Below are 25986 nucleotides of genomic sequence, written 5' to 3' on the forward strand. Positions count from 1 at the left end.
CGCGTAACTCGGGGACTGCCTGTATATATGTGAGACTGTCAGATGACCAGGGATCAGGATTATAGATGACTTCAGAAGAAGCAGAGCATCTTGTTCTTCAGCAGGTTTACTGCTTTAAATGCCACCCGACCAACTGCTAAACAACACAAAGCACCAGACATAAGACATGATGGAAATATGAACATCCAGGAAAACAAAAAGTAAATTTTGTATTGTAAGAAGGTATTGTAAGAATGCCAGAAAAAGCCTACATTCTGGTCTTCAACTTTTACTCGGTTAATTTCTGCTGATTCTGAAAACTTTATTAACTTGTTCCTTTATTTACTCCATACAAAAAATACACTCACTTTACAAGTTTTCATCAACTAAAATCAGAAATGTGGCCTTATTTCATTACTACTTAAAAGATACTGAAAGTCTATTAATATAGGAAAAAACTATTAAATAAAAGATATTCATTTCATTATTTAGCTGAAATTCTTATTTTACACCAGTAAAATTAATTCCTTCATTTACCTCATAGTGTGAGATCCTGAAAAAAATCTACTTTGATTAACTTTCTGACACCTGACATGATTTGGTAACTTTGCAACACAAGGACAAATGCACTACAAAAACAATGTACAGTCCTGTGACACTGTGATGTAGTGTCAGTACCTTGCTGGTTGCTATGTTTTGGCCGTGAGCTGTGGATGACCCCTACTGGCCTCTGTCGGTAAGCACCGCCCAGCAGGGGGCATCTTGAGGGCTCCCATGACAGTGACGGAACCAGTTCTACCGGTTAAGGGAAGGGATGGAACAAAAGAAGTGAGTGTTGGGGGAAGAGTCAGTTTCTGGCTGGAATCATGAAGCAGAGAGACTATGGAGGGGGGCTGGGAGTCTAAGGTCCGAGGCATCCCATCTCCAGGGGTCTGAGGCATACTGGCCCAGACTCCTGTAGCCACGTCATGTCTAGGCTGTGCTGTATCCTGGAAAAGTAATAAACCCTCTCTATTCTACTTGCTGGTAAAGTCTGTTCTTGCTGCTACGGGGCTGCATGATCAGGGTGACCACCAACTCACCACCACAGACAGCTAAGGATATGTCTACACAGCAAGGCTAAAACCAAAATAAGCTATGCAACTTGAGCTACATCAATTGCATAGTAAGGATGTTAAATATTAATTTATTGGGCGATGACCAGTGGTGTTCTGGTATTTTCCTTGTTGGGTCTGTCTTGAAGTAGGTGACTTCTGGGTACTTGTCTGGTTCTGTCAATCTGTTTCCTCACTTCTCCAAGTCAGTTTTTACAGTTAGAGGATAAAACAGTTACCCACCTGAGACTTTCAAATGCTCTGCATTTCACATAATTTATTAGCTCATGCTATGTATAAAAAACCTGCCAAGTTCCCTTCCCTCTTCTGTTGTAAGAACTACTAAAGATGCATATTTTAAATGCCAGGCTCTAACTGAACTTTCAGATTCTTTAACCTGAAACTGGTGCTTGCAATCTCATATGAATATTTTACCAAACCTCTTCAGATTTGGGAACTGATTTTTTATTTGCTCAATCCTTTTCCTTTGTGCCTCCTAACCAGATGTTTTTATTAAATCATAAGAAGAAAATCACGTCCTTCTTCTTTTCTCTAGACTTGATTGGATTGTTTGCTCATTGAAAAGTAAAATATTCTTACTGAATTAGAGGATCCCCCATGCAAAGCACCCCATCAACCCAAATACAGGTATTAATTTAAGTGATTTATCACTTGTTATATAGTTACAGAAATTAACACAATGCTGTAACAGCTCTGACTTTGCAATTGAGTACTACTGCTCTAATCTACCCATAAGAAATGGGTAATGCTTTTCTGTAATGCTTAGACTTTTTAAGGAAAATTATTTATGTAAGGCTGCTGTCCAAATAAGTAGGCTATTTGATCTGATTGTACTTAAACGCTACAGTTTTTGCAAATGAATGTTCACCAAATTACTTAATATAGAAAATTCATACTCTTGAGGATTTCTCCTGACTGCTTGTTTTGTGTCCATAATTTCATGTGGTCAGCATAGTGAACAATGAATGTTACAGTCATCTTATCATAGTTGCTTATTTAAAACAGAATCAGAGAGAAGACTATAACTTTTGATACATGTTTCAACATAGTGAGTTTGATGACTTTTGGTAATCGGGCATCTTCCTATCAATGTCTATCATCTATTCTATATTTTGAAGAGTTTGTTTGTTTGTTAATGGATTTGTTTGTGCAAAATAAAGTCATACTTCACGATTAACTACACATATCAAATTTTGCATAAACAATCCTGCCACTTCACTTAGCCGAATGCACTACTTTTTATATCAGAATATGCTGGATGAAAGGTTTAAATAATTATTTTTGTTTTTCATCAGAAAAAATCATGACTATTATGATTAGAGTTCATAAAAATATTTGCTAAAAAATTAAAATCAAATTGCCTACTCAACTGTCATTTTAGTGCCAAGAAAATTTTCAGTGTTACAAATCACAAAATAATTCAAAATAGTTATGGAAAGAGTAATGGAAGGTTTACGAGTTTCTGGTTCAAATGTACTATGTTTGGTAATTATTCAATAAAATGAATAATATTTGAAGTTTAAATCCTACAAATTGAAACCGGTTTTTACTTTCCTTTTGCAAGCACACTAATAAAATATTTTATCACACATATTTAATTTCTTGAACTTTCCCATAAGTGTAATCTACGCAAAATGGCTTTACCCGGTCAACAACAGGTATTACCTGCTAGTTTTATTATAAATCGTTGCTTTATCTTTACATTTTAAATGAAAATTCTTTTAGAAACATTATAAAAAGACTTCCTGAAATTATATGTAAACCCATGTAGCAAATAGCCCTGTTATACAAATTATTTGTTAAAAAAAATAGAGAAAGAGAAGTTTTTCTAACCTAATCTGTAGAATAAACCTGATGTCCTATATACTAAATTAATAAGAAGCCTGGAATTTAAAATTTATCACTTTATAACACATCTAAGGCCAATTCTTGGATGTAGTTACCACATATGCTTGCTTCTAATTCTGGACCTTCACTTTACTTAAAATAATTCCTCTAACCGCAAAAATCTTCCAAGAGAACTCAGGTCTCATAATTGTGAAGGTTCTTTTGAGGCCACTTCTTATTGTTCACAGGTTCAAAGAGAACCTTTCAACAATAATAAAATCTTTCAAGGTCTGTTGTCAGTTTTCAAAGCCCCTATTCAAGATACAATGTACTTCTATCTGACAATACAGTATTTCCATTTCAGACAATTTGATGATGTGGGATTTCTCTCACATATTTTTAGATTACCAGCAGAGCAGCTTGATATAAATGTAAGTATAATATCTGTCAAATTTCAACATATTTTTTTCTCACAGGAGAGCTCATCTGAATTTTCACGTGTAATATAATTACATGTGGAACAGACAGTGATGACTATAGTTAAAGCTGTTCAATGCTTTCCATTACAAGAACCTATTTTCAATTACTTATAACCAGGGCTCGCCAAGCGGCGGCAAGCCCCGCTCACCAGCCGCATGGTTCGGCACGCTGCACATGCGCTTACCGCACTGCGCGGCTGTGCCAGCTTGTAATCTACTCGCCACAGGCGAGTAGTTTACACTAATTGTCGAGCCTTGCTTATAACTTTGCCAAACTTAACCTGCTCAAACTGACATTTTCCGTACAAGTTATCTGCCTCAAGGTTATTTATTTTATTTTTAATTGTAAAGTTTCAGCTAAAACTGAACAGCTGTTTCCAAGAATGAAGTTAGGAGAAAATATGTTCTTTGGCCCATGTTAAAAGAATTATTGTGATCACATCATTGAGAAGCTTTCGCACCTCATGCTTAGGAGTGGGCCATTTAAATTTGGCAGCAGTGGCCACTGTGGCATAGGGATATGCCTTTTGCCATCCATGAAAATTTGCTCAAAGTTTTAAGCCTCTGAAAAAAATCATAGTTTCTACAAGTTCAGTAGTTCAGTACAGGTTTGCTAGAGTGTGGCAATTAAATTTCCTAATTCCATCTGTGCTGAATATGGTCCCCCACTCCCACACAGAGCTCCAATATGCTGACTGGAATACCCAAAAGAGCAACTGAACGTGCTGCAGTCCAGGGATGCAGGCGGGGAAGGGGGGGCAGTATTTTTCATACAATTGTTCCTCCCAAAGTCAGGGGCTGCTGTGGCTCCAGAGTAACTGAGAACAGAGAGACATGTCCTGTGTTCTCAAAGATCCTTCTGCTTCCAACCAGGTGACGTGGAAGGCAAGAAAGAAGCTACCAGACTTGAATACTGCAGCCTGTCAACCTGCTTGCCTATCATGCTAATAATATGATTGTGCTGATTTAGATTAGTTCATTAATATATTAATGGGTAGATTTAGTAGTATAGTTAAGAGCTGTAATGCAAGAAATCTGCTAAAGGCCATTTGCAAGATCAGCAGAAGCTAGGGTTAGCATATTTCTGTGGTTGAGACACTGATCTCACCCAGATACAGGTCATAGCTTATTTAGAGCTTCCGTAGACTGAAAAGGGGAACTTATGTCTGGGACCTTTCACCCACATAGGATGGTAGGGAAAATACCCTTAGACTCAGCAGATGCATCATTATATAAAAAAGTCGCAAAATAACTGGTTCAGGCTGAGCTGAAGTAATCAGGACACAGGATATGATAAATAACCACAGAGGCCCATGGTCACAAATTGATATAAATGATTGAGAGCAATGATATATTGACCTATAGGAAAGAACACTTCAACATTAGAAACATCCCCTATTGAATATGCATCAAACTTTTCAGCATCAGTGTCACATAGTATAAAAGTGGGATCCCAGCCTAAGGGCAATAGGGAGAAGAATATGTAGTCCTTGGATGGGCCAGAATGATGGCCCCCAGTGATGATGGGGAAGGTGAAGGTAATGAGAAAGATGATGGGCTAAGATTGTTCTAGAAGGAATGATGTAAGTTTATGGATGTACATTCCCTAGCTTATGAAACTGGGGTGTTTGTGACTGTGCTAATTGTATTAATAAACTATATTTGTCAATATACAAGAATTTCTAGAGTGTGAGTGTTGTATCTGTACACATCAGGGTTCCCAATCATAGAATAACTGAATACTGGGCCTGATCCTGGGACAAAGAACATGTTGTAGGGGTAAACTGAGGCAGTCCATGGTATTCTAAGAATCCTTATTAAAATCTTAAATTTGAGGCGAGGCCTGAAAACATAAGAACGGCCGTACTGGGTCAGACCAAAGGTCCATCTAGCCCAGTATCCTGTCTACTGACAGTGGCCAGCACCAGGTGCCCCAGAGAGGGTGGACCGAAGACAATGATCAAGCGATTTGTCTCCTGCCATCCCTCTCCAGCCTCTGAAAAACAGAGGCCAAGAACACCATTTTATCCCCTGGCTAATAGCCTTTTATGGACCTAACCTCCATGAAATTATCTAGCTTCTCTTTAAACTCTATTATAGTCCTAGCCTTCACAGCCTCCTCTGGCAAGGAGTTCCACAGGTTGACTACACGCTGTGTGAAGAAGAACTTTCTTTTATTAGTTTTAAACCTGCTACCCATTAATTTCATTTCGTGTCCTCTAGTTCTTCTATTTAGGGAACTAATAAATAACTTTTCTTTATCGGCCCTCTCCACACCACTCATGATTTTATAGACCTCTATCATATCCCCCCTCAGTCTCCTCTTTTCTAAACTGAAAAGTCCCAGTTGCTTTAACCTCTCCTCATATGGGACCTGTTCCAAACCCCTAATCATTTTAGTTGCCCTTTTCTGAACTCTTTCCAAGGCCAAAATATCTTTTTTGAGGTGAGGAGACCACATCTGTACACAGTATTCAAGATGTGGGCGTACCATAGATTTATAAAGGGGCAGTAAGATATTCTGGGTCTTATTTTCTATCCCTTTCTTAATAATTCCTAGCATCCTATTTGCCTTTTTGACCACTGCTGCACACTGTGTGGAAGTTTTCAGAGAACTGTCCACGATAACTCCAAGATCTCTTTCCTGATTTGTCATAGCCAAATTAGCCCCCATCATACTGTACGTATAGTTGGGGTTATTTTTCCCGATGTGCATTACTTTACACTTATCCACATTAAATTTCATTTTCCATTTTGTTGCCCAATCACTCAGTTTGGTGAGATCTTCTTGGAGTCCCTCACAGTCTGCTTCTGTCTTGACTATCCTAAACAGTTTTGTATCATCTGCAAACTTTACTACCTCACTGCTTACCCCTTTCTCCAGATCATTTATGAATAAGTTGAAAAGGATTGGTCCCAGGACTGACCCTTGGGGTACACCACTAGTTACCCCTCTCCAATCTGAAAATGTACCATTTATTCCTACCCTTTATTTCCTGTCTTTTAACCAGTTCTCAATCCAAGAAAGGACCTTCCCTCTTATCCCATGGCTCATAGACTCATAGACTCATAGACTCCAAGGTCAGAAGGGACCATTATGATCATCTAGTCTGACCCCCTGCACAGTGCAGGCCACAAAATCTCATCCACCCCTCCTAGAATAATCCTCTCACCTATATCTCAGATATTGAAGCCTTCAAATACTTTGAAGACCCCAAAATGCAGAGATCCTCTAGCTGTGATCTGTACCCCATGCTACAGAGGAAGGCGAAAAACCTCCAGGGCCTCTGCCAATCTACCCTGGAGGAAAATTCCTTCCCGACGCCAAATATGGCCATACAGAACAAGCAGCTACCATGACCCTGGTCGCCCTGGCAGCCGCATTCCAAGAGGGCCTCACTCCGATAAGACCTTGGCTGGTACCAAAACAAACTTTTTATGAAAGTTGTTCTCACTGTATCCTTTAATCCTAGATAAGTCTGAAACCCAAGGACTGCGCCCCCGTGGAACGAGGTGTACCGGTAGTTCAGAATAGGAAGCCTAATCTGAACTACCTAGTCCGTGCCGCGTGAAGCCGCGGGCACGGAGTCTGAACTAGCGGACATTTAAAAATGGCAGCGCCCGGCAAGATGCAAATGAAGCCCGGGAAATTCAAATACCGGGCTTCATTTGCAACTTCGGTTGCCTACATTAACCACCCTAGTTCGAACTAGGGTGGTAGTGTAGACATACCCCCTGTTCCCTGCTCCAGAACCCACTAGCACTCCTCCCCAGTACTGTGTCCCCTGCTCCCAAATGACTTTTCTATGGGTCAGTGACACCTGAGTCAAGGCAGGTTTCCTGCCATTCTCATAAATAAAGACAATGCAGAAACTTTTTGTGTTTAACATAGTATTCTATTTAAAAATGAAGCCTGGCCAACAAACCCCCAGTTGGTGCCAAGCCCCCATCTGGCCACAACCACTCCTGCACTCCCCCTTCCCCAGACCCTAAATCTGAGCCTATCAAACACTGGAACCTCATGCCCTCTGCCCCTCACATACCCCAACCCAAATTCCTGCACCCTCACATCCGCAAGCCTGTGGCTTGCTTAGTATCCCAACACTGCCCAGCCTGGAGCCCCCTCCCCGAGCCAGTGTCCCCTTCTCCACCTCCTCCTGCATCCAGATCTCCTCCCAGAGCTTGCACCTCTCACCCCTTCCTACACCCAAATCCCTCATTCCCACCCCAGAGCCTACACATCCTGTCTCAACACAGCAAGGGTCCAGCTAGACTGCAGGATTTTTTCAGGATTCTGGAGATATCCCAGGAAAACTCTTCTGCATCCAGGGTTGCGTTTGTTCTTCCGCTTTTTTAGTGGAAGAGCAAACAGGCTCTTTTAGTCTCCCCTATATTCCTCTTTCCACAAGGAATAAGGTGGATTCCAAAAGAAGGGTTTTTTTTTCTGACATTTGGTCCAGTGTAGACAGGCCAAATGTTGGAAAAACCTCTTCGTACAGAAGAATAAAAAAAAAATAAGCAGCAGTATAAGGATTAGGGATAGCAAGTGATGGAGAGGAGGAGAATAGAGAGGGCGGGGCTTCAAGAAGGGGTGGGGCAGTAGATCTTGGCTTGGTCTGTCATTTAAAAAGTGATCTTGGGTGTAAAAAGGTTGGAGACCACTGATCTAGCATCTGGGGATCAATATAGCTTTATATATTTCAATGTTTAAGTTACTAACAAAAACTTAGACAATTACATTTTTTAAAGGTTAAAAGAAAATTAAAAGATTACAAAATCAGAAAGTTAAGAAATACCAGAAATAATTGTACCCATGCAGTCTTAATTTGGCCCCCATGAGCATAAGTATTACAATACAGTCTTATTCATATATTCATAGTGTTTACGGTCAGAGGAGGCCACTGAATCATCTCGTCTGTCCTCCTATATGCCACAATCCTTTAAATTACATCCTATAACTCTATATTAATCTTAATAATGTAAGTTTTTATGCATAAAAATAAAGTATGCATTGTATTTGGCTAAAACATATTCAGGAAGGCCTATAATCTTGAAGTGAAAGCACCTAGAAATGAGAAATCTAACCATTAGAACAAACTATCAAGAGAAGTGGTAATTAACCTCATTTAAAATTTTCTTCCTTGTTTCAAAGGGGATTTTATCTAGCATTAGCTTCTAGCCATTAGTTCTTGGTATGCCTTCATCCACTAAATTAAAGAGCACATTACCTAATATTTTCTTCCTGCGAAGGTCCTTATACAGCAATCAAGTCACCTCTCCATCTTCTTTCTGATAAGCTAAACAGATTGAGCCATTTAAGTCTCTTAGGGTATGTCTACACTAGTCCTCTAGTTCAAACTAGAGAGGCTAATGAGGGCGACCGAATTGCAAATGAAGCACGGGATTTAAATATCCTGCACTTTTATTAGCATGTTCCCAGGCGGTCGCCATTTTGGAAACTGACTAGCCCGGAATAATGGCCCACGTCTACATGTGGCAGTCAAATGGGAGTTTGAAGTAAACCCCTTATCTCAAATTAGCTGTTAAACCTCATTCTACTGCACTCACAGTGGTGGCGAGATCCACAGGAAGCAAAGTAACACACACAACATCCTGTGCCTCTCCACTGCCATCTCCCAAATGGGTTACTCTGCTTCCTGGGCTCCTACCACCACAGTGAGTGAGGTGGGGGGACTGACTCCTGCTGCCACCCCATGATATGCCCCCCGATAATTCCCCAGGTTGTGTAGCTCAGGAAAGAGGTGTAAGGGGATGGGAGGGTGGAGCAGGGGCAGGACTTGGGGTCGGAACAGGGGCAGGAAGAGGTGGAGCAGGGGTAGGGCCTGAGGTAAGGAGGGTTGCCCCCTGGATGGAAATGTGTTTTATATGCTGGAATTTTATACATTTAGAATACATTCTTGAAGTTTTCCAAATGCTCATTAATATGTTCTATTTAACATATATTAGATAAATTGTGTTTTTTCCTGCATCTCTATTTTTGAATTGTGTATTCAGTCACTTTCCAAATGTTCTTTTATCCATGCTGCAAATTACTGGAATCTGTTCGCAATAAATATTCACAGTCAGAGACAGGAATAATATGCTCTTTTGCTGAGTCACTCGCATGTAATGTGCCAGGACCCTGCTAATGGAGAATTATTTCTGAATAATTATTTCTGCCTCCTTTCTGAGGTGACAGTCAAATGGATCCTATTGGCTCCACCAGAACAATATAAGGTTTGAGCATTAGATGTTTCTTGCTGGGATAGGCCATCGCCTCAGGAGAAAGTGGAGAGCTCCAGTTTATTACTGACTTAAATGCAACAATGTCTAATGTAAAGACAAACCCCAAAAGGGATTAATTTGGCCAAGATTGATTGAGACCATGTCTGTATATGTATGTATCTATGTATTAGCAGGAAGAAAGACCCTTTCATCCTATAAGTCTGTAACCAAATACAAAGTTGTTGATGTAAAATGGTAGAAAAATAATTAAATATGTTGCATATAATTTACTTTAACTGAAGTTTTGTACACTCTGAGCTCAGTCCAACAAGATAAGGAGCTGTTCTGGAAGTTGCTCACCACACTTATTTGCCAGTAGTGTCAAGCGGAGCTGAAGGCAATCATTACCTTGCAAAATGGAGCCCTCCAAGCTCAGTATTTCCATGCAATTCATAAACTGGTGAGTGTATATGGAATATTTTTTATGTCAGCAGCTGAATTTTTCATCTGGGTAAATTATAATTATGCAGACAAATATAAATGGATTGTGGCACTGGTTAAATTTAATGTAGGCTTCCAGATGACAGATGAAAACCACAATGGTTGGAAGAAGATGAAGGGGAAAAAATAAGCCACTTGTACAGGCAATGTTAAACCCCATTTTGCCTTTAATAATTTTCACTCTATTTCTGTGTGATTCTACATGCTCTTCTTCTTTGTTGACTTATCGGCATACGACAGATTACTCTAGAACTTGAGTTGTATGAAATGTGAATGTTCATGAACCTGACAGTTTTGCTCCTTTTCATTCAATTCCTCTCCTCCTTGGAAACCAACCAACCACCTTCGAAACAAAAGTCTTCAAGCTTTAAGGTTGTAGCCTACCAATGATGCTCCTGGGTTTAATTGTAGGGATAACATATTAATGTATTGAAAATGATTCCCCCAAATGGAAGTGACTCCCCATAATTTGTTCCCCACAACTTAAAGTGTTTAGATTTATTATTAATTCTTCTTATTATTATTTTTATGTGTTAAGATTGTTAAATGTTTAGATTTATTATTATTATTGCCCCTTTAGAATATAATGTATTAGGTCATGTAACTTAGAACTGTTAAGAATATAATATAATCCTATGTAGCCAGAAACAGCCCCCCCTCTGTGTCCCATGGCATGCTCAAGCTTGAAATTGACATTGTAGAGATACATTGTAACAATGTATCGTCAAGCCACTAACTCTGCTATGGGAGCCAAGCCCTGTAATTGACTAAGGGCATTGTTACTTAATTGAGGCCTGTTCTCTTTAAAACATTGTAACTTTATTCAGCACTCAGAGAATGTTTTAAGCAATACCACCCAGAAACTTTTTTGTAACTACAACTCTGATATATGTAAAGTTATTATTATACAAAAATATTGTATGGGAAACATTAATTAAGGAATGTATGTAAGAGAGAGAGTGCTTGGATGATGAGTGAATGGTTCTGAGAGGTGCCAGCCTGAGAATACAGCAACAAAGGGCTGATGGTGCCAGTGTAACCAAAAGGTGTCAAGTGGAAAAAACCAAGTACTGGAGGTCCACCCGATGAGATCACTGACGAGCACCTGGCAGCCACCCTGGAGACATCAGCATGATGCAGCAATTTCCATAGACTGGCATGGGAAGAAATTCCTATAAGAACTGGACTAAAAAACTATGGAATCAGAGTCCAAGGTTCTGCTGCCAGCCCACCAGGAGCTTCAGATGTGCATCTGATCAGGACTTCGCTCCCCACTACCATCACTTGTGTACAGAATACCTGGCCAGTATTCTGTCACAAGCAACTTCCAGGCTGGTAACTATAACAATACACAGAACCTGAATGAATGGATGAATTAATGTTTATATGTATAAGGGTTAAGTAGTTAAACAACGTTGTTTGCTTCTATCTTTTCTTTATTTTTTTATTATGATCTTTACAATAAATGTGGCTTTTTGCCTTATCCCCCTCAATAAGATCTTGCTTGCTTTTATTTGGTACAACATAATGTTAAAAGTTTCTCCTGCTGATTTTCCCAACAATCTATTTTGGCAATTTGAGAGTGCAGTTTATATTAGAGCAAGTAAACAGGACAAGCAAATGTGCCAGTAAGTTCCATATATGGAATTGTTACTCAGACACACAATTAGGGACATGCTCTACTCTGAGATAAGCATGACACAACACAGAAGCAACAACAGGAGTTTTTCTTTAGGTATGGCATAAAGACACATTTGCAAGAATAATCGTCCTTAATCGGTCACCTTTATAGGTCTTTTTTCTCAAAATTTGCATTTAGAAGCAAGTTTTACCATCAGTTTCACTCCAGCGAAGTTGCATGGATACATTTGTGGATAGAACATGACCCCTTACTACTTAAAAATGTGCAACTATATGTCTAAGGAGAGTAACTTTTTTTGTTTTCTCACTTATGATGCAAATTCATTCACTAAGTTTTCTGGAAGCTTATATTACTAAATTTCCACTGAAATGAAAACAATTTACTATAAGCCAAAACTTATTTCTAATGAAACTGAATATTCACATAAGAATTCAATTATTCTGTGAGGTTTAAAATGTAATTTCCACATAAATGAGCAAAGAGACTGTGTTAATTTACTTCTTGGTACAATAGGCTATTTTAGATTTGTTGATCTGTTTTCAGTTTTTTCAGGGTAAATTACAGCCTTTTTTTAGAGGTCACTTAGGGTGCATCACCCTTACCCCAAAATAAAGTGCTATTATAACAAGTCCCTAAACCTTAGTGGAACAAGGGTTACAGGGATGCTGGAATAGTGTGTCCGTTATTTCAAAATATATTTTGAAATAACGGGCGCATTTAAAGATGCAGAATTGCTATTTCGGAATACATCTGGTAACGTGAAATAGATATAGCCTCACTGTCTATATATAGTCTCACAGTGGGAGCTTGGTCCTGAGACCAAATTCCATCTAATGTTTTACATTATTTCCATCCTTTTTCCCCAAAAAATCTTGCATATTGTCAGGAAGAATACCATGTATATATTAAGTAAGTAATTGAATACATTTTCCCAGATTTCTGGATGAAGAAGGCAGTAGAGTAGATGTATGCTTTTTCTGTTCATACATGAATTAAATTCAATGCTGGAAAGTAACGCTTATACTGAAGACAGATTAGGTAATATCTACTTGGTACAATGCAGTCATCCACTATATTATCATGCTTCCCCAGAAAAGGCAGCAGGGAACCTGCCATCCAGTCCTGGGCGACTTCTTAAGAGAAACTCTCCATTTGATCAAATGGTGGAGATGTTTGTTTGATTTTAAATTTGAAAGACATTTACGAAGGACTAAGTTGAGAACAACTTATTTCATGTATCACATAAATGAGGTGGCAACCTGATCTCCAGAAATAAATGGCACTAAGCTAGAGGCAGTTCCTGCAAGTTGTTGTGAGTTCCCATTAAGGCTGCTTAAAGTTTTATTAAATTGTGTTGTTACTTTTTTCTTTAGCTATATGACTATCTATTCATATACAGCTTCTTCCCTTCTCTTCAAAATTGCATGTAAGAAATAGAGCCTTTGCAAAATTATTATAGCCATTTTTCTATCTTCTCACTTTCCTTGATAAAATTTCCCAGTATTATTGGACTTTCAAGTTAAATATTGTTCATTTTTAGAATATTTGACTGCATACTGAAAATTATACCTCATAGCTTACAAGGACAAAACAATGGCCCAGATCACTAACAAAATAAATGCATTTCACTGCACACAAAACTTAAGATTTCATATTACATGCTCATTTGATGTGCCTATTATATGCTCATTTAATGCCACAAATCAGCTACATTCTTTGCAGCAGAGTGAATGTGAATTGTTATGTTTCAAATATTGAACAAAACGAAATTATGGGCATCTTAAATCGTTCCCTACAAATTGGAACATGTACAAGCAATTTAAAATGCTCGTCCATCCATGAAAAGGCCGACCAAAATATCTCAAACTTGTCATTAAGAAACCTACTTGGTTTATGTAATTCTCCTGTCTCAATCTAGACTAAAATGCTCAGTTTGTGACTGTCATACCAACATGAAAGTAAATGTAAATTATTACATTTATTGCTATGGGGCATGATACTCAAAGGTGCTGAGTACCTTTTGAGGATGGCTGAGATCTCTCTCCAGTCCCACTGAAGTCGGGAAGTATACTGCATACTGTGTAGGATTGGGCCTTTAATTCATGGAAGAGTCTGTGGATACAGAGCAAATTTCACTCATTTCTCAGAAATTTCATCCTGATCCTGCTATACTAAACATGCCTCATATTCCATTAGTATTTGTCTGACCTGGGCACTTCAGTGTCTGGGTTACTGTTAACAAGATAAACAGTATTATGGCTTTTATAACCTTTTCCTTTATCCCTTCTATTATCTCTCCTCTCCCCCGCCCCATTTCTGGTTACATTTCACTAAAGCACAAAATAAACTTAATACAATCTTTCATGAAAGAGTCAACATACTAGGAGAATTTTTGAGAGTGCTACAGGACTTAATATCAAAACAAAAGAAAATATTTTAAAATATTGGTTTCTATTATATTACATCTATTGATAATATAATATTTGTGATTGTTACGCACATAATTATGCTAACTTACCCCCACAGTGAAGGTGTTACAATTTCATTTCAAAGACAATCTTTGAGAAGTGTCCAGTAGTTGTGGGAAGGAGGGAAGGGAAAAATCAATGCACAACTAAAAAAAATTTAAAAAGATTATTAGTATTTTTATATTTTGCTATATATTAAAAATATAAAAGAGCTTACCTTTCAAGTGAAAATCCAAATAAACTAAAATCCAAACTATAACTGAAAATATTCCTAAACTATTAAATATAGAAGTTACTCTGTGAGACACACTCTAATAATAATTAGCTTTAAACTGTGTTTTATATAATTATCCTTCTACCAAAGGTGTTTAGGATAGACGTAATTGAAATTTAACTTCATTTACCATATATATTTTTAAATTCTACTTTAGCTTTCAAGATTAAATCTAATAAAGTCCTTTTATTTTTATGTTCAGGTATCATTTATATAACAAGTGGAAAATTATCTTTATTGACAATTATCTTCATTATTTTTTTCAGGTATGGAAACATGGAAGTTACACATCCATTCTTTACACCTACTCCACTCCACAGAAAAAGGAATCTATGAAATAAAATATTTCTTACCTGAAACAACATTGTTTGGTCTGAAAAGAAATGTAAATATGTTGGATGCAAGAGCCAGAGCGTATAGTTAATTAAGCAATAAGGTCTCAGGCCAACAGAGAAACCAAGTTGGAAACAGTCAAGATCCTTTTCTAAAAACACTTTTCACCATGTACATCATTCTATTTTTGTGCAACTGTTTTGTTATATGGCTAAAACAAAGGAAAGAATAAAGAAATTACAAAAATAGCTTATGGATCCTCTCTCTGGCAGTCAGAATACCCATCGGAAATGAAGTTGGGGTAAGTTACAGGTAATTTTTAATTTTATTCTACATAATATCTGCTGGACATTTATATTATGTTCTGTAACAATTCTCCATCTTTGTGTAGTCAACTAAATATCTTGTGTAGGAATACATGAATACATAAAATGGAGTGAAAATTTCAAAAATATCCAAAGTGCATTTAAGGATAAATTCTACTTCTGAAAATCCCATGCCATGTCAAGAGTGTTATTCAGCATTAATGCTGGCTTTAGATAATGCATGACAATACCTTTCCATTGCTAGCATTTGTACCTCTTTTCTTATCTACATGCTATTTTATTTCTAAAATTAAATATCAGTGTCTTACTTTATTTTCAAATTTTAATTTACAAGTTATGCTTATTTTGCGAACTCTTGTAGATGAATATATATATATATATATATATAAACAATGTTTCCAAATAAGAACATTAATAAAAAGTGACATGCATATAACCTTTGTAGTTTAGCAAATACTATGAATACTTTTGAGGGAAACTGGAGAGGTGAACACACCTTGCAAATGTGCTATGTAGGTGTATGGTATAAGATTACACACATCAGAACTTGACACACACATCAGGCATCAAATTCATTTTCGTCACTCTCACAGACTCCATCAGGCACATCACAAACCCTGCAATCATGCCTTTTCTTATGTATACCATGTTTTGGATCTGCTATCACTTGATGAGATAGTCACATACGTTACTAATTTGTTCCTGAGTCCTTTTCAGTCTTTGTAATTCTGGTGTATCAGTCACAATGCTGAATCCTCTTCCTTTGCTTTCTTCAAAATCTCTTTTGTATTTGACCTAAGGAATGGAAAATATAGAAAAACAGTTATTTTCACAGCATACTGCTAGTAATATCAGATATAATCATTTTTAAGTGAATAAAGTTCCCATAATGGATGTTTGCTTTGTAGGGTAAAGTGTTAATTCACAGAAAAGGTGCAACAAGGCAACAGTTGGGCATGCTTCTCTCCTGTTCAACCCATGTTCCTCATCTTTGTTCTAGTGGCATGATCATCAGAAATTCTGTAGGACTGACGTCAGTCTTCATGGCTGATAGCAGTAGCCTGTGCTGATTGTCAACAAAGATGTCATGAAAGGAGTATGAAATATTGACCTCATTCAGACATGTTTTTGTAATTAAAAATAAAATTTAGCAGGGATTAAATCTGGGTTCATGTAATAACATATTTCATATTTCAGTTCTCTCTATAAAATGGAGTTCATCATTCTTCTCCCCACTCTAAATACAAATTACACACAAGAGCTGTGCAACTGTTAAAAGATTATCATTAGGGTGGCACACTCAAGCACTCAAAAGTTACAAAATGTCAGAATGAAGACTGCCTGTGCAACCTTAATTCAGATTGTTTCTCCACATGTATTATGGTACAAAACAACAAATGGTCCTGTAGCACCTTAGAGACTAACCAAAAATATAGATAGTCTGTAAGGTGCTACAGGACCATTCATTGTTTTTTAGGTTATTTTAGTTACCTTCCCCCCTGAGTCTTTTATTATGTGATAATGTAGAATTTTGCTACAGGCCTCTGCCTCAATCTATGCATAGAATGGATGGCGCTCAGTTAATGGGCAGGTATTCAATATTCTGTTTTATTCTTCTTGTTCACTATGTGGCCCTATGTCTTATTTATTGCCCACTGTTCAAACCTAGCTTCAAAGACAGAATTCCTTGTGAACTTTTCTATAGTGCTTAAATGTTACAGTATCAGAATGCTTTCATAAATGTTAACTTAGCTTCTCAAAACCCCTGTGAGGTAAGAGAGTGTTATTTTCCCCCCTTTTATAGAAAGAGAATTGAGTCACAGAGTGATTAAGGTCAAAAATATCCACTCACTTTCTGTACTCAATCTAAAACAACAAGGACTTGCTTTTTCAAAGTACTTTGTACTATATTCAAGCTCAACCTTGTAAATCTGGAACTCTCTGGTCCGGAAACATCCATGATCCAACAGGATCATGGATGTTGCCGAACCAGAGAGCCCTGGTGTCCAGGAATGTGAGCCAATTAGGGAATCCAGCGGACGCGAGCCCCACCATCAGGCAGTTGAGCCCCATCCCTGGAAAGCCTTGGCCAAGCAGGGCAGCAGTGGGATCATCAAGCCCCAACCTGGCACAGGGCAGCCGCAAGGCCACCAGCAGCTGGTGAGCCCTGTCCCCGGGAAGTCCTTGCAGGGTGCAACACCAGTGGGGAAGCCGTGGAGTCCTGTGCCCAAGAAGCCTCGGACAGGTGGGGCAGAAATGGGGTCGTGGCAGCTGGGGAGCTGCAACCCCAGAGAGCCCCAACTGGCTGGCATCAGCATGCCAAGGCCAAGCCCTGTAGCAGCAGTGCTGGAGCCCAGGGGCAGTGGGGCTGGAACGGAATCAGCCAAAGGGAGGGGCAGTATCCTGGGAGGGTGGTGGCAGGGGACCTCCCCATATCCGGTAAATTCCCTCATTTGGGACCTCTCAGGTCCCCAAGGTGCCAGACCAGGAAGGTCCAACCTCTAGTACTTTACAAATTCAAGCACAGCTCTCATTGATTTCAGTTGCTGCTGTGTGCACTCAGCATTTCTGTAAGCAGACCTCACGATCTCAAGTTTGACACCCAGAAAATGAGGAACACACAATTATCTACCACCTCCAAAAAGTTTAGTTTAAATGACTTGCCCAACATTATGTGACAAAGGCAGAGGCAGAGATAGTATCCAGGTCTTCCAGGGCAGCATTAAATTGCTTTAACCATGAAACCATCCTTTCTCTTCCTGCAAACTCTGCTTCATTCCCTACACACATTCCAATACATGTGGTTGGTAAGACAGGAATCCTACGGCAACATTTCCTTATTACACAAGCTTTGTAAAACTATGAGCAACAGAAAATCGGGTCTTGTCATTAGGAGAGTTAGCCAGCCTCAGTTATGGAGAGTGCTATCAGCCCTTCCTATGATAATATGTTTCAGCAAAAAACATAACAGTGTGTATGTAGGTTGCCAGGTGTCCAGTTTTGAACCGGACAGTCGAGTATTTTAGCTTTCTATTCGGGAAACAAATTGAGAAAATATAAATGTCCGGTATTTTCTAAATAGGATTTAATATAGATTGTGATGTAATGTCAAGCGTGTCCAGTATTTTTGTTGAAACCATCTGGCAACCCTATGAGTGTGGTCATTTTTCTTTTTATTCTAAATACACCAGCCCTTAACTTCAAGAAAAAGAATCATGCAATTTGCACTATGCCCTTTATGATTGTGAATCAACACATATCACATTGGAGTCGTGTTTTTATTTGATTATCAATTATCCATTAATATATAGGTCTTCACAGGGATTAAAGGTAAATAAGTCTTTTTAAAAATCTATGACTTAAAATTTTTTTAAAATTAATTACAATGTTGGTGCAGTGGCTCTATATGCATTACATTGTCATATTGCAAATAATTTTCAAAAATTAGTTTTATATCAGACTTGTTAATATCACAAAAACCACAAAGCAGTATCCTACTCTTACATTTCATTAACATCACAGCCTTACAAAATATTGCTCTCAAATACTAACTTTTGTTAATATAAAATAACCAAAAACCTCAATGAATGTCCAGACAACATGAAATGTTAGAGGATCCATACTCCCTTTGGTGCATATGTATAATCATAAACTTTATTGTCCATAATGCAGTGCAGTCTTGAAAGGTGCAGAGTGCCTGCCCATACCTCACAGTGGTATTTAACACAAGGCAACATGGATTGTTAGAAACTATGGTTGTGACATTAAAAGCTAGAAACAAAACTTGTAAATAAAATATTTCTTTTTAAATTGTGAAGTGAAAATACACTATAAGGAATAATGTCTATACTGGTCTTCACGGAAAGGAGTAGGTGATCAAATAGATTGTTTCCAAATCACATTTTTATATTTCATGCCTCTGGTCACATCTGTCAGACCCAAATAGAGGAAGTTGTTAAACTGTTCTGGATTTTCAATCTGAGTTCACTATGGCATCTCCACTTCCTTATTCTGCACTTGTTCAGTCAAGAACTCATATTTTTCAGGTACATTTTGCAGCAAAGATATCTATTTGCATATACATCTATCTGCATCTTTTTCATCTATAAAAATTACCTCCTGTCAGAGAGTGTGGGGGAGTCACCAGGTCCTGCACCCCCATCCACAGTCAGATATGACTCTCAGCCAGCAAGTAAAACAGAAGGTTTATTCATTGACAGGGATACAACGTAGCACAGACTTATTAATACAGGAATCAAAAGCAGTCAGTATAATCCAACTTGGAGAGAGGGGGGCCCACGGCCAGCGTCCTGGGCCCCCTCCCCACATTATCTGCCAGCAGAAAGGATCCACACCCTCAGAAGCCAGACCCAGCCTTGCTGCCCCACCTCCATCTTTGTCTAGCTTCAAAAGGCATCATCTATTGAATCTTCCACCTAGGCTCAGGTTACAAGACAGCCTGAGCTACTGTTGTGTATGCGCTAAGATGAGGCAGCCTGGGGCAGCTTCCCCCTCAGTGAGAGCCACACTCAACATTCTCATCCCCAGCCTAGTACTGGGGAAACTGAGGCACACACACGGCGTCACAACAGAACAGTTCAGGACAGTAGGAATCACATACAGCATGACAAACCAAACAGAGTGAACACAATCCCCACTATGTCACACCTCCCTTCTTGTTTTCTCTCCTACACACACACACACACACACACACACTCACTCACTCTGAGGAAAATACATTAAAAAAAATCTAAGTCGGGATGGGCAATAATTTTTGATGGGGGGTCCCTCCAAGATTTTGGAAAGTGGTTGTTGGCCTCACTTTTCAAAGATATTAACAGAGGAAATCCAGGGTCTGGTATAGAGGTTGGGTGCATAAGGGAGCTTGGGATAAGGGATTGAAATGCAGGAAGGAGAATGGGGTCTGGGAAGGAGTTTGGGTGAAGGAGGCAGTTGTGATTTGGGGCAAGCGACTTGGGTTCAGGATTTTGGGATGTGACCTACGGTAGGAGTGGATTGAGATCTGGGGCAGGGGATTGGGCTGTCAGATCTGGGAGGGGCTATGGATGCAGGATGTGGCAGAACAGTTTGGGTTTGTGGAGGAGGGCAGAAGGTTGGTGAAGGGAGGGACTGGAGTGCCAGACACAGACTCTGGCTGGGAGGTGCTTACCAGCAGAAGCCTGAGGCAGACTGTTTGCTGCAGGCTGCTCCCTGCTCCACATGGCTCTGCTCCAGGCCTGAGAGGGAGGGAGAGAGGGAGAAGACTTCCTACACTGCCTGTTCCCAGCAAAAATTCTTAGCTCCTACTGGCTGGAAACTGAGAGATTGGCCAATGGGAGCTAAGAGATTTTGCTGGGGCATAAGAAGTCTTCCTCCACCCTTCCCAGCCATCCAGAATAGAGAACAGCTGACTTTTTAAAGTGTGAGCTGTTCTCTGCTTAAGAGTTCCAGTGAGGCTGTTCTCTGCTAAGTGTTCCGGCGAGGCAGCTGTGGGCTGAATCTGGATTGGGCCTACTGGCAGCCTCTTGCCCACCCCTGGTCGAATTGAAACCAAAAAACTATTATTCTTTCACTAGTGGTAAATATTTTTTCATATATCTTTAACAGAAAAATCACTTCCAGTAGCAGAAAGACAGTACTTTATTAGTTAACAGTTCTGCAAAGTAGGAATGTAATAGTCTAGTCAATTAACCAATAAGCAAAAGCTTATAGGTTAATGCGATAGACAACACGCATTTCCCTCTCCCTGCCAGTAAATTTTTTAGAAGGCTGGCCAGAAGCCTGGCTCAGTCCTGACTTGCGATAGGTCTGTGACCTACCCCTGCTGCGGCTCTGCATTAAAAGTGTATTAGGAGCCGGGCGAGCAGGCAGCCCAGCTCAGTCTTGGCTCATGTCAGGTCTGGGAGCTCAGATCCGCCCTAAACAGGGACTACTGCCACCCAGTGCTGCTGCCTCTTTCTTAGAAGCAGCAGCACAGGGCAACGGGCAGCCGGTTTTTAAACTGGCTCCCCTCGTAGACCAGCTCCCACTTGGCACCCAGCACTGCTGCCTCTGATTCAGAGGCTGCTGGCCGCACCCCCGGGGACTATAGAATAGTCGACTAACCGAGCAAATTTCATGAGATTACTCAACTATTCAGTTGACCAATTTTTAACATCCTTTCTGCAAACAGGAAGTAATCCTAAAAACATACAAAAAAGCAAAACAAAAAAACACAGAATAGCAGATCATCTTTATTCAGGATTTAATCAAATTCAGAATTCTCCACTGAACTTAATCCTTCAGCCTACCCCACCTCAAAATTAGTCAACCTTTAGAAAGCCTATTTTAGTCCCAAGAAACATAATCCTTTCATCCATGACCTCACTCTTCTAATTGCCAGTAACATCAGAAAGGTAATGTAAGGAGGGTCCGGAGCAAAAAAATGCATCATCTAATAAAAAAATAAGGAAGTAAACCCCATAAGGTAACTTCTAGTGCTGACTCTATAAAAAGCAGTGATAGAAACAAACTGCATACACGTTGTTTGTTGATAAGGAAAAAAGATCAGCACAGAAAAAGCCCCAGAAAACTACCATGAATTAAACTGATTATTTTTTAATAGTACTTTCCATGATAGTGCTCATAAATGAAATACACTGAAGTAGGTAACATTAAAATACCTTCAACATTTTGCAATTCTTTCAAGAGTTTAATTTACAAACAACCTCATGACGATTTTACTTTTAAATGAAATAATTATACAGTCCCACAGCCTGTATTTCCTATCCACAAAGTGTTAAAAATATGAATTTCCAAATCACACATTAAGATTTGTTAGAACACAAAGTTCCCCTTAAAGCAAAAAAGTACCCAGCTTCAGTGCCAGGTACTTTGACCATTACAAAAGCCCTCAGATTTGTCATATGGTAATTATACAGAGTAAACATGGTTTCACTGCTACCAACTGTCCTACCAGCAGGAGATCCTGTCCTTGCCCTACATCATGCAGTAAACTCGGCACGACTCTCTGTGTTACAATATACAGTGTGCCTGATCAGCTTTATGACCATCTGCAAATCTCTTTCCATATTTTTCCGAGAAGCTTCAGTTTTGTCAGAGAGCCACTTCTAAAAAATAAAGGTCCTGGAATTCAGGATAAAGCAGTTAAAAAGTTAGATAGGTGCATATGATTAAAATATATTACAGGAGTAACTGCAATTAGTGGCACTTACAATGTATAGTTTTGATAGCTGGCTCACAAAAAAATCACAGGCAAAAGAACCCTACCTGCTAAGATCTGCAGGTAAAGAAAAGTAGAGGGTGCAAGAGCTCAGGATTACTGAACGAGAAAAGGACTGAATTCATAATTAGAATACATCACAGCTGCATGTGTATGGTCACAGGAATTCAAGTAAAGTCATACTACTAATGAGTCCACTGAAACAGACCCAATAATTCTAATACTTTCATTCCAACCATTCAGTTACCTTAGATTCTGATGGTTTGATATCTACTTACTGTGCTCAAACCACGTGACCATCATTCTCTAAGGGTGCATCTAGACTACATTCCTCTTTCGAAAGAGGAATGTAAATGAGGGAAATCCAAAATGCAAATGAAGCGCAGATTTACAAATCCTGTAAACCTCATTTTTTCAGGAATAAGGGTTCTTTAGAAAAAAGGGGTGGGGGGTTCCGAAAGAACCGTGTGTAGATTGCTTTTGTCTCCCAGTGATGTTAATGGATGGTAGATAAAACCCTTTATCCTGAGAACTGCTCCCCAAAACATAACAGATGATGAAGTCTCAATGTGAAATCAAATTCTGTAATTACTATATGCTTTCTATCATACTGTGATCTGACATTCTGCTCTGAAGCCATCATGCTGAACTATGGATATAAAAATTCAATTAAAAAGGTAACCATGTGACCACTAAGAATCCTAGCAATTACCCAGATACACGAAGTGAGCTCTACAGCATAAAGCTGAAATAAGAACCTGCAGTGCCGCCCCCCCAGGAGCAGGGCCACCAGCCCCTGCCAGCCCCACTCCTGGAGCACCTTAGCTGCCGCAACAAAGCTACTTCTTTGGGAGTGGAGGCAGCAAGGGCTGCTGGCCTCACTCCTGGGGAGAAGGCTTTGCTGCCGCAGCAAAGCCATCTCCTGGGAGCAGAACCGGCAGGGGCTGACGGCTCTATTTCTGGGGATGCTTTGCTGTCGCAGCAAAGCCGCTTCCCCAGAAGCAGAGCCAGCAAGGGCTGCTGGCCCTGCTACTGGGGAGCCAGCATGTTACCTGAAGCGGAGGGGCCAGGCCCAGCTCGCCACAGACAGCGGTTGCTCCGGCCAGCCGGCCTGTTTAAAGTGATGCTTACTAATTTAAAGTGATGCTTTCACATCCCTATACTGAACCTGTGACTCTCTTCCCAAATTCTAGAGCTGTGGTTGGAGGCTGACAGTGTTTTTGGGACTGTTGTCAGATACACACTAATATTGAGTATGCATATACATTTATTTCATATATTGAGAGCTGAAACACCACACTCTTCAAATTCTTCCTTCAAATAAATGTTTAGGTCTTACTGAATAGCAAAACACATTTCTGATATGTAAAATCAACGTAAAGGACTGGTTATTTATGGCATGTATGGGGGTGCAAAGGGTCTAGTACCCTTCAAACATAACCACTATTCATTACCAGTCAGTGTATGCAGCTTCTGCTTCAAACAGCACGGATAATGTTGGGAGAGATGCCCTTCTAATCAAAATGAGGGGAAAAAATTGTACCACAAGGTTCCCTGCAGGTTGGAAACGAGAGTTGGAGCAGAATAAGGACAATGCAGTATAACATCAAGACTTTGAAACACAGACGCTAATAAACAAAAAATCAATGTGAATGAGAGAATGAAATAATTCCACAACAAACTGGATATTAAAGAACATTTAGTACAGAAAAGAAAAACTAAGCATCTCAAGCCAAGTAAGTGTTTATACATTAAACTTGTTATCAGACATGTTAGTTACCAACAATGAGGAAAGTGGGAACAGTTGCAAATCATCCTAAAGGTAATATTGTTTCCTTGGTTATACAATAATTAGCGAGGGGAAAGTGGGTACCTAAAAAGGACAGTGATTGCTTAAAAATTGTTCCATGTTGCTTTAAAAACATTTCCTGAAGCCTAATACAGGCAGTTCCCAACTTACGCGGATCCGACTTATGTCGGATCCGCACTTACGAACGGGGCTCTCTCGCCCCGGAGCTCACAGGCAGCGGTCAGCCACCTCGAGCTCCGGGGCGAGAAAAGCTGCTCCCGGTGCCCCTGGTCTGCTGGGGACCGTCTCCAGCAGACCAGGGACACCGCGAGCAAACCCGCAGCAGCGGGGGGTCCCGCGCTTCTGAGGCTTTGCTCTGGTAAAGCCTCAGAAGCGCAGGGACCCCGCCGCGGCTGCGGGTTTGCTCCCGGTGCCCCTGGTCTGCTGGGGACCGTCTCCAGCAAACCAGGGGCACCGGGAGCAAAGCGGTCCGGCGCCAGAGCAAAGCCTCAGAGGCAAAGCACCCCCCCGCTGCCGCTTTGCTCCCTGTGTCCCTGGTCTGCTGGGGGGGGGGGGGCGCAGCTAGTGTGCCCCCCCCAGCAGACCAGGCTTTTGTTGTGGACCCTGGGGCAGAGCAGCTGGGGCGCTGCCGGTTGGTTCCGCAGCGCCGCTCTGGGCACTACTGGACCAACCCGGCAGCACCCCAACTGCTCTGCCCCAGGCGTCCTGATTCAGCCACTGCTGGTCAGTTTCAGCAGCGGCTGAATCAGGACTCCTGGGGCAGAGCAGCTGGGGTGCTGATGGATTGGTCCAGTAGCGCCGAGGAGCGGTGCTACTGGAGCAACCCAGCAGCACCCCAGCTGCTCTGCCCCAGGCGTCCCCAAGTCAGCCGTTGCTGAAACTGACCAGCGCTGACTACAGAAAACCCGAGGCACAGTTGCTCTGCCCCGGGCTTCCTGGAATCAGCTGCTGATCAGTTTCAGCAGCAGCTGACTTGGGGTTCTTAAGTTGAATCTGTATGTAAGTCAGAACTGGCGGTCAGTTTCAGCAGCGGCTGAATCTGGACGCCAGTTCCGACTTACATACAGATTCAACTTAAGAACAAACCTACAGTCCCTATCTTGTACGTAACCCGGGGACTGCCTGTATGTAAAAAAAAAAACATTTCAAAATAACAGGCTTGCTGTGTAGACGCTCACTTTGTATTTTGAAATAACTCTGCTGTGCAGACATGTCCAGAGTGTCCAGGGCAGCATGAGCCAAAGCAGACAAATGCAGAGGCTGAGACTGCATCCAAATTGCACAAATCAAGTGAGCTAAAAAAAATCAAGACAAACTGAAATTAGCAACAGCATGTCCCCTGCCTCACAGGGCAACATGGCTGGTTGATGTGACAATGAAAAACAAATCCTCAGTTGCAGACAGGGTGATAAATTAGTAATGCTCAAATATATCACCATTGCCATTGCTACATCTGTTTCTATAGTTCCATTAAAACACCGGGTGAATGTTGTCTTACTAATTTCAGATCATTTATTTTAAATCACAGGACTGCCACATGTTCACATATTAGCAGAAGACAGCAATAATAGTGACACCATGACACACTTTCTAAATATTTGTTTCAATGAACTGGTTAGGTTTAATCTACAGTACTTGGATTCAGAAACAAAAAATTTCTACCCTATTAATTTAAATACCTCCAATTTTCTGTGAAGGGAAAAGATGCCTCTTATATGCAAACACTGGTGGCAAGTCTGAGCCCATGTCCTACTGTTAATTTCACAAAGTTCATATTTATTTTTA

The 25986-nt window shown here is 40.2% G+C and overlaps 1 protein-coding gene across 2 annotated transcripts in view; it reads right to left on the minus strand.

The window, feature by feature from the left end:
• NEBL (nebulette) overlaps positions 1 to 25986 on the minus strand; it is a 418429-nt gene that overhangs the window by 196887 nt on the left and 195556 nt on the right. For both annotated transcript variants that reach the window (XM_089776726.1, XM_075922494.2), the window contains exon 4: positions 15857 to 15964. In XM_089776726.1, coding sequence (XP_089632852.1) covers positions 15857 to 15964 — 108 coding nt within the window. The remainder of the gene's footprint in view (positions 1 to 15856; positions 15965 to 25986) is intronic.

This window comes from Pelodiscus sinensis, chromosome 2 (assembly GCF_052426305.1).
Source record: "Pelodiscus sinensis isolate ZL-2025 chromosome 2, ASM5242630v1, whole genome shotgun sequence".
NCBI classification, from domain to species: domain Eukaryota; kingdom Metazoa; phylum Chordata; order Testudines; family Trionychidae; genus Pelodiscus; species Pelodiscus sinensis.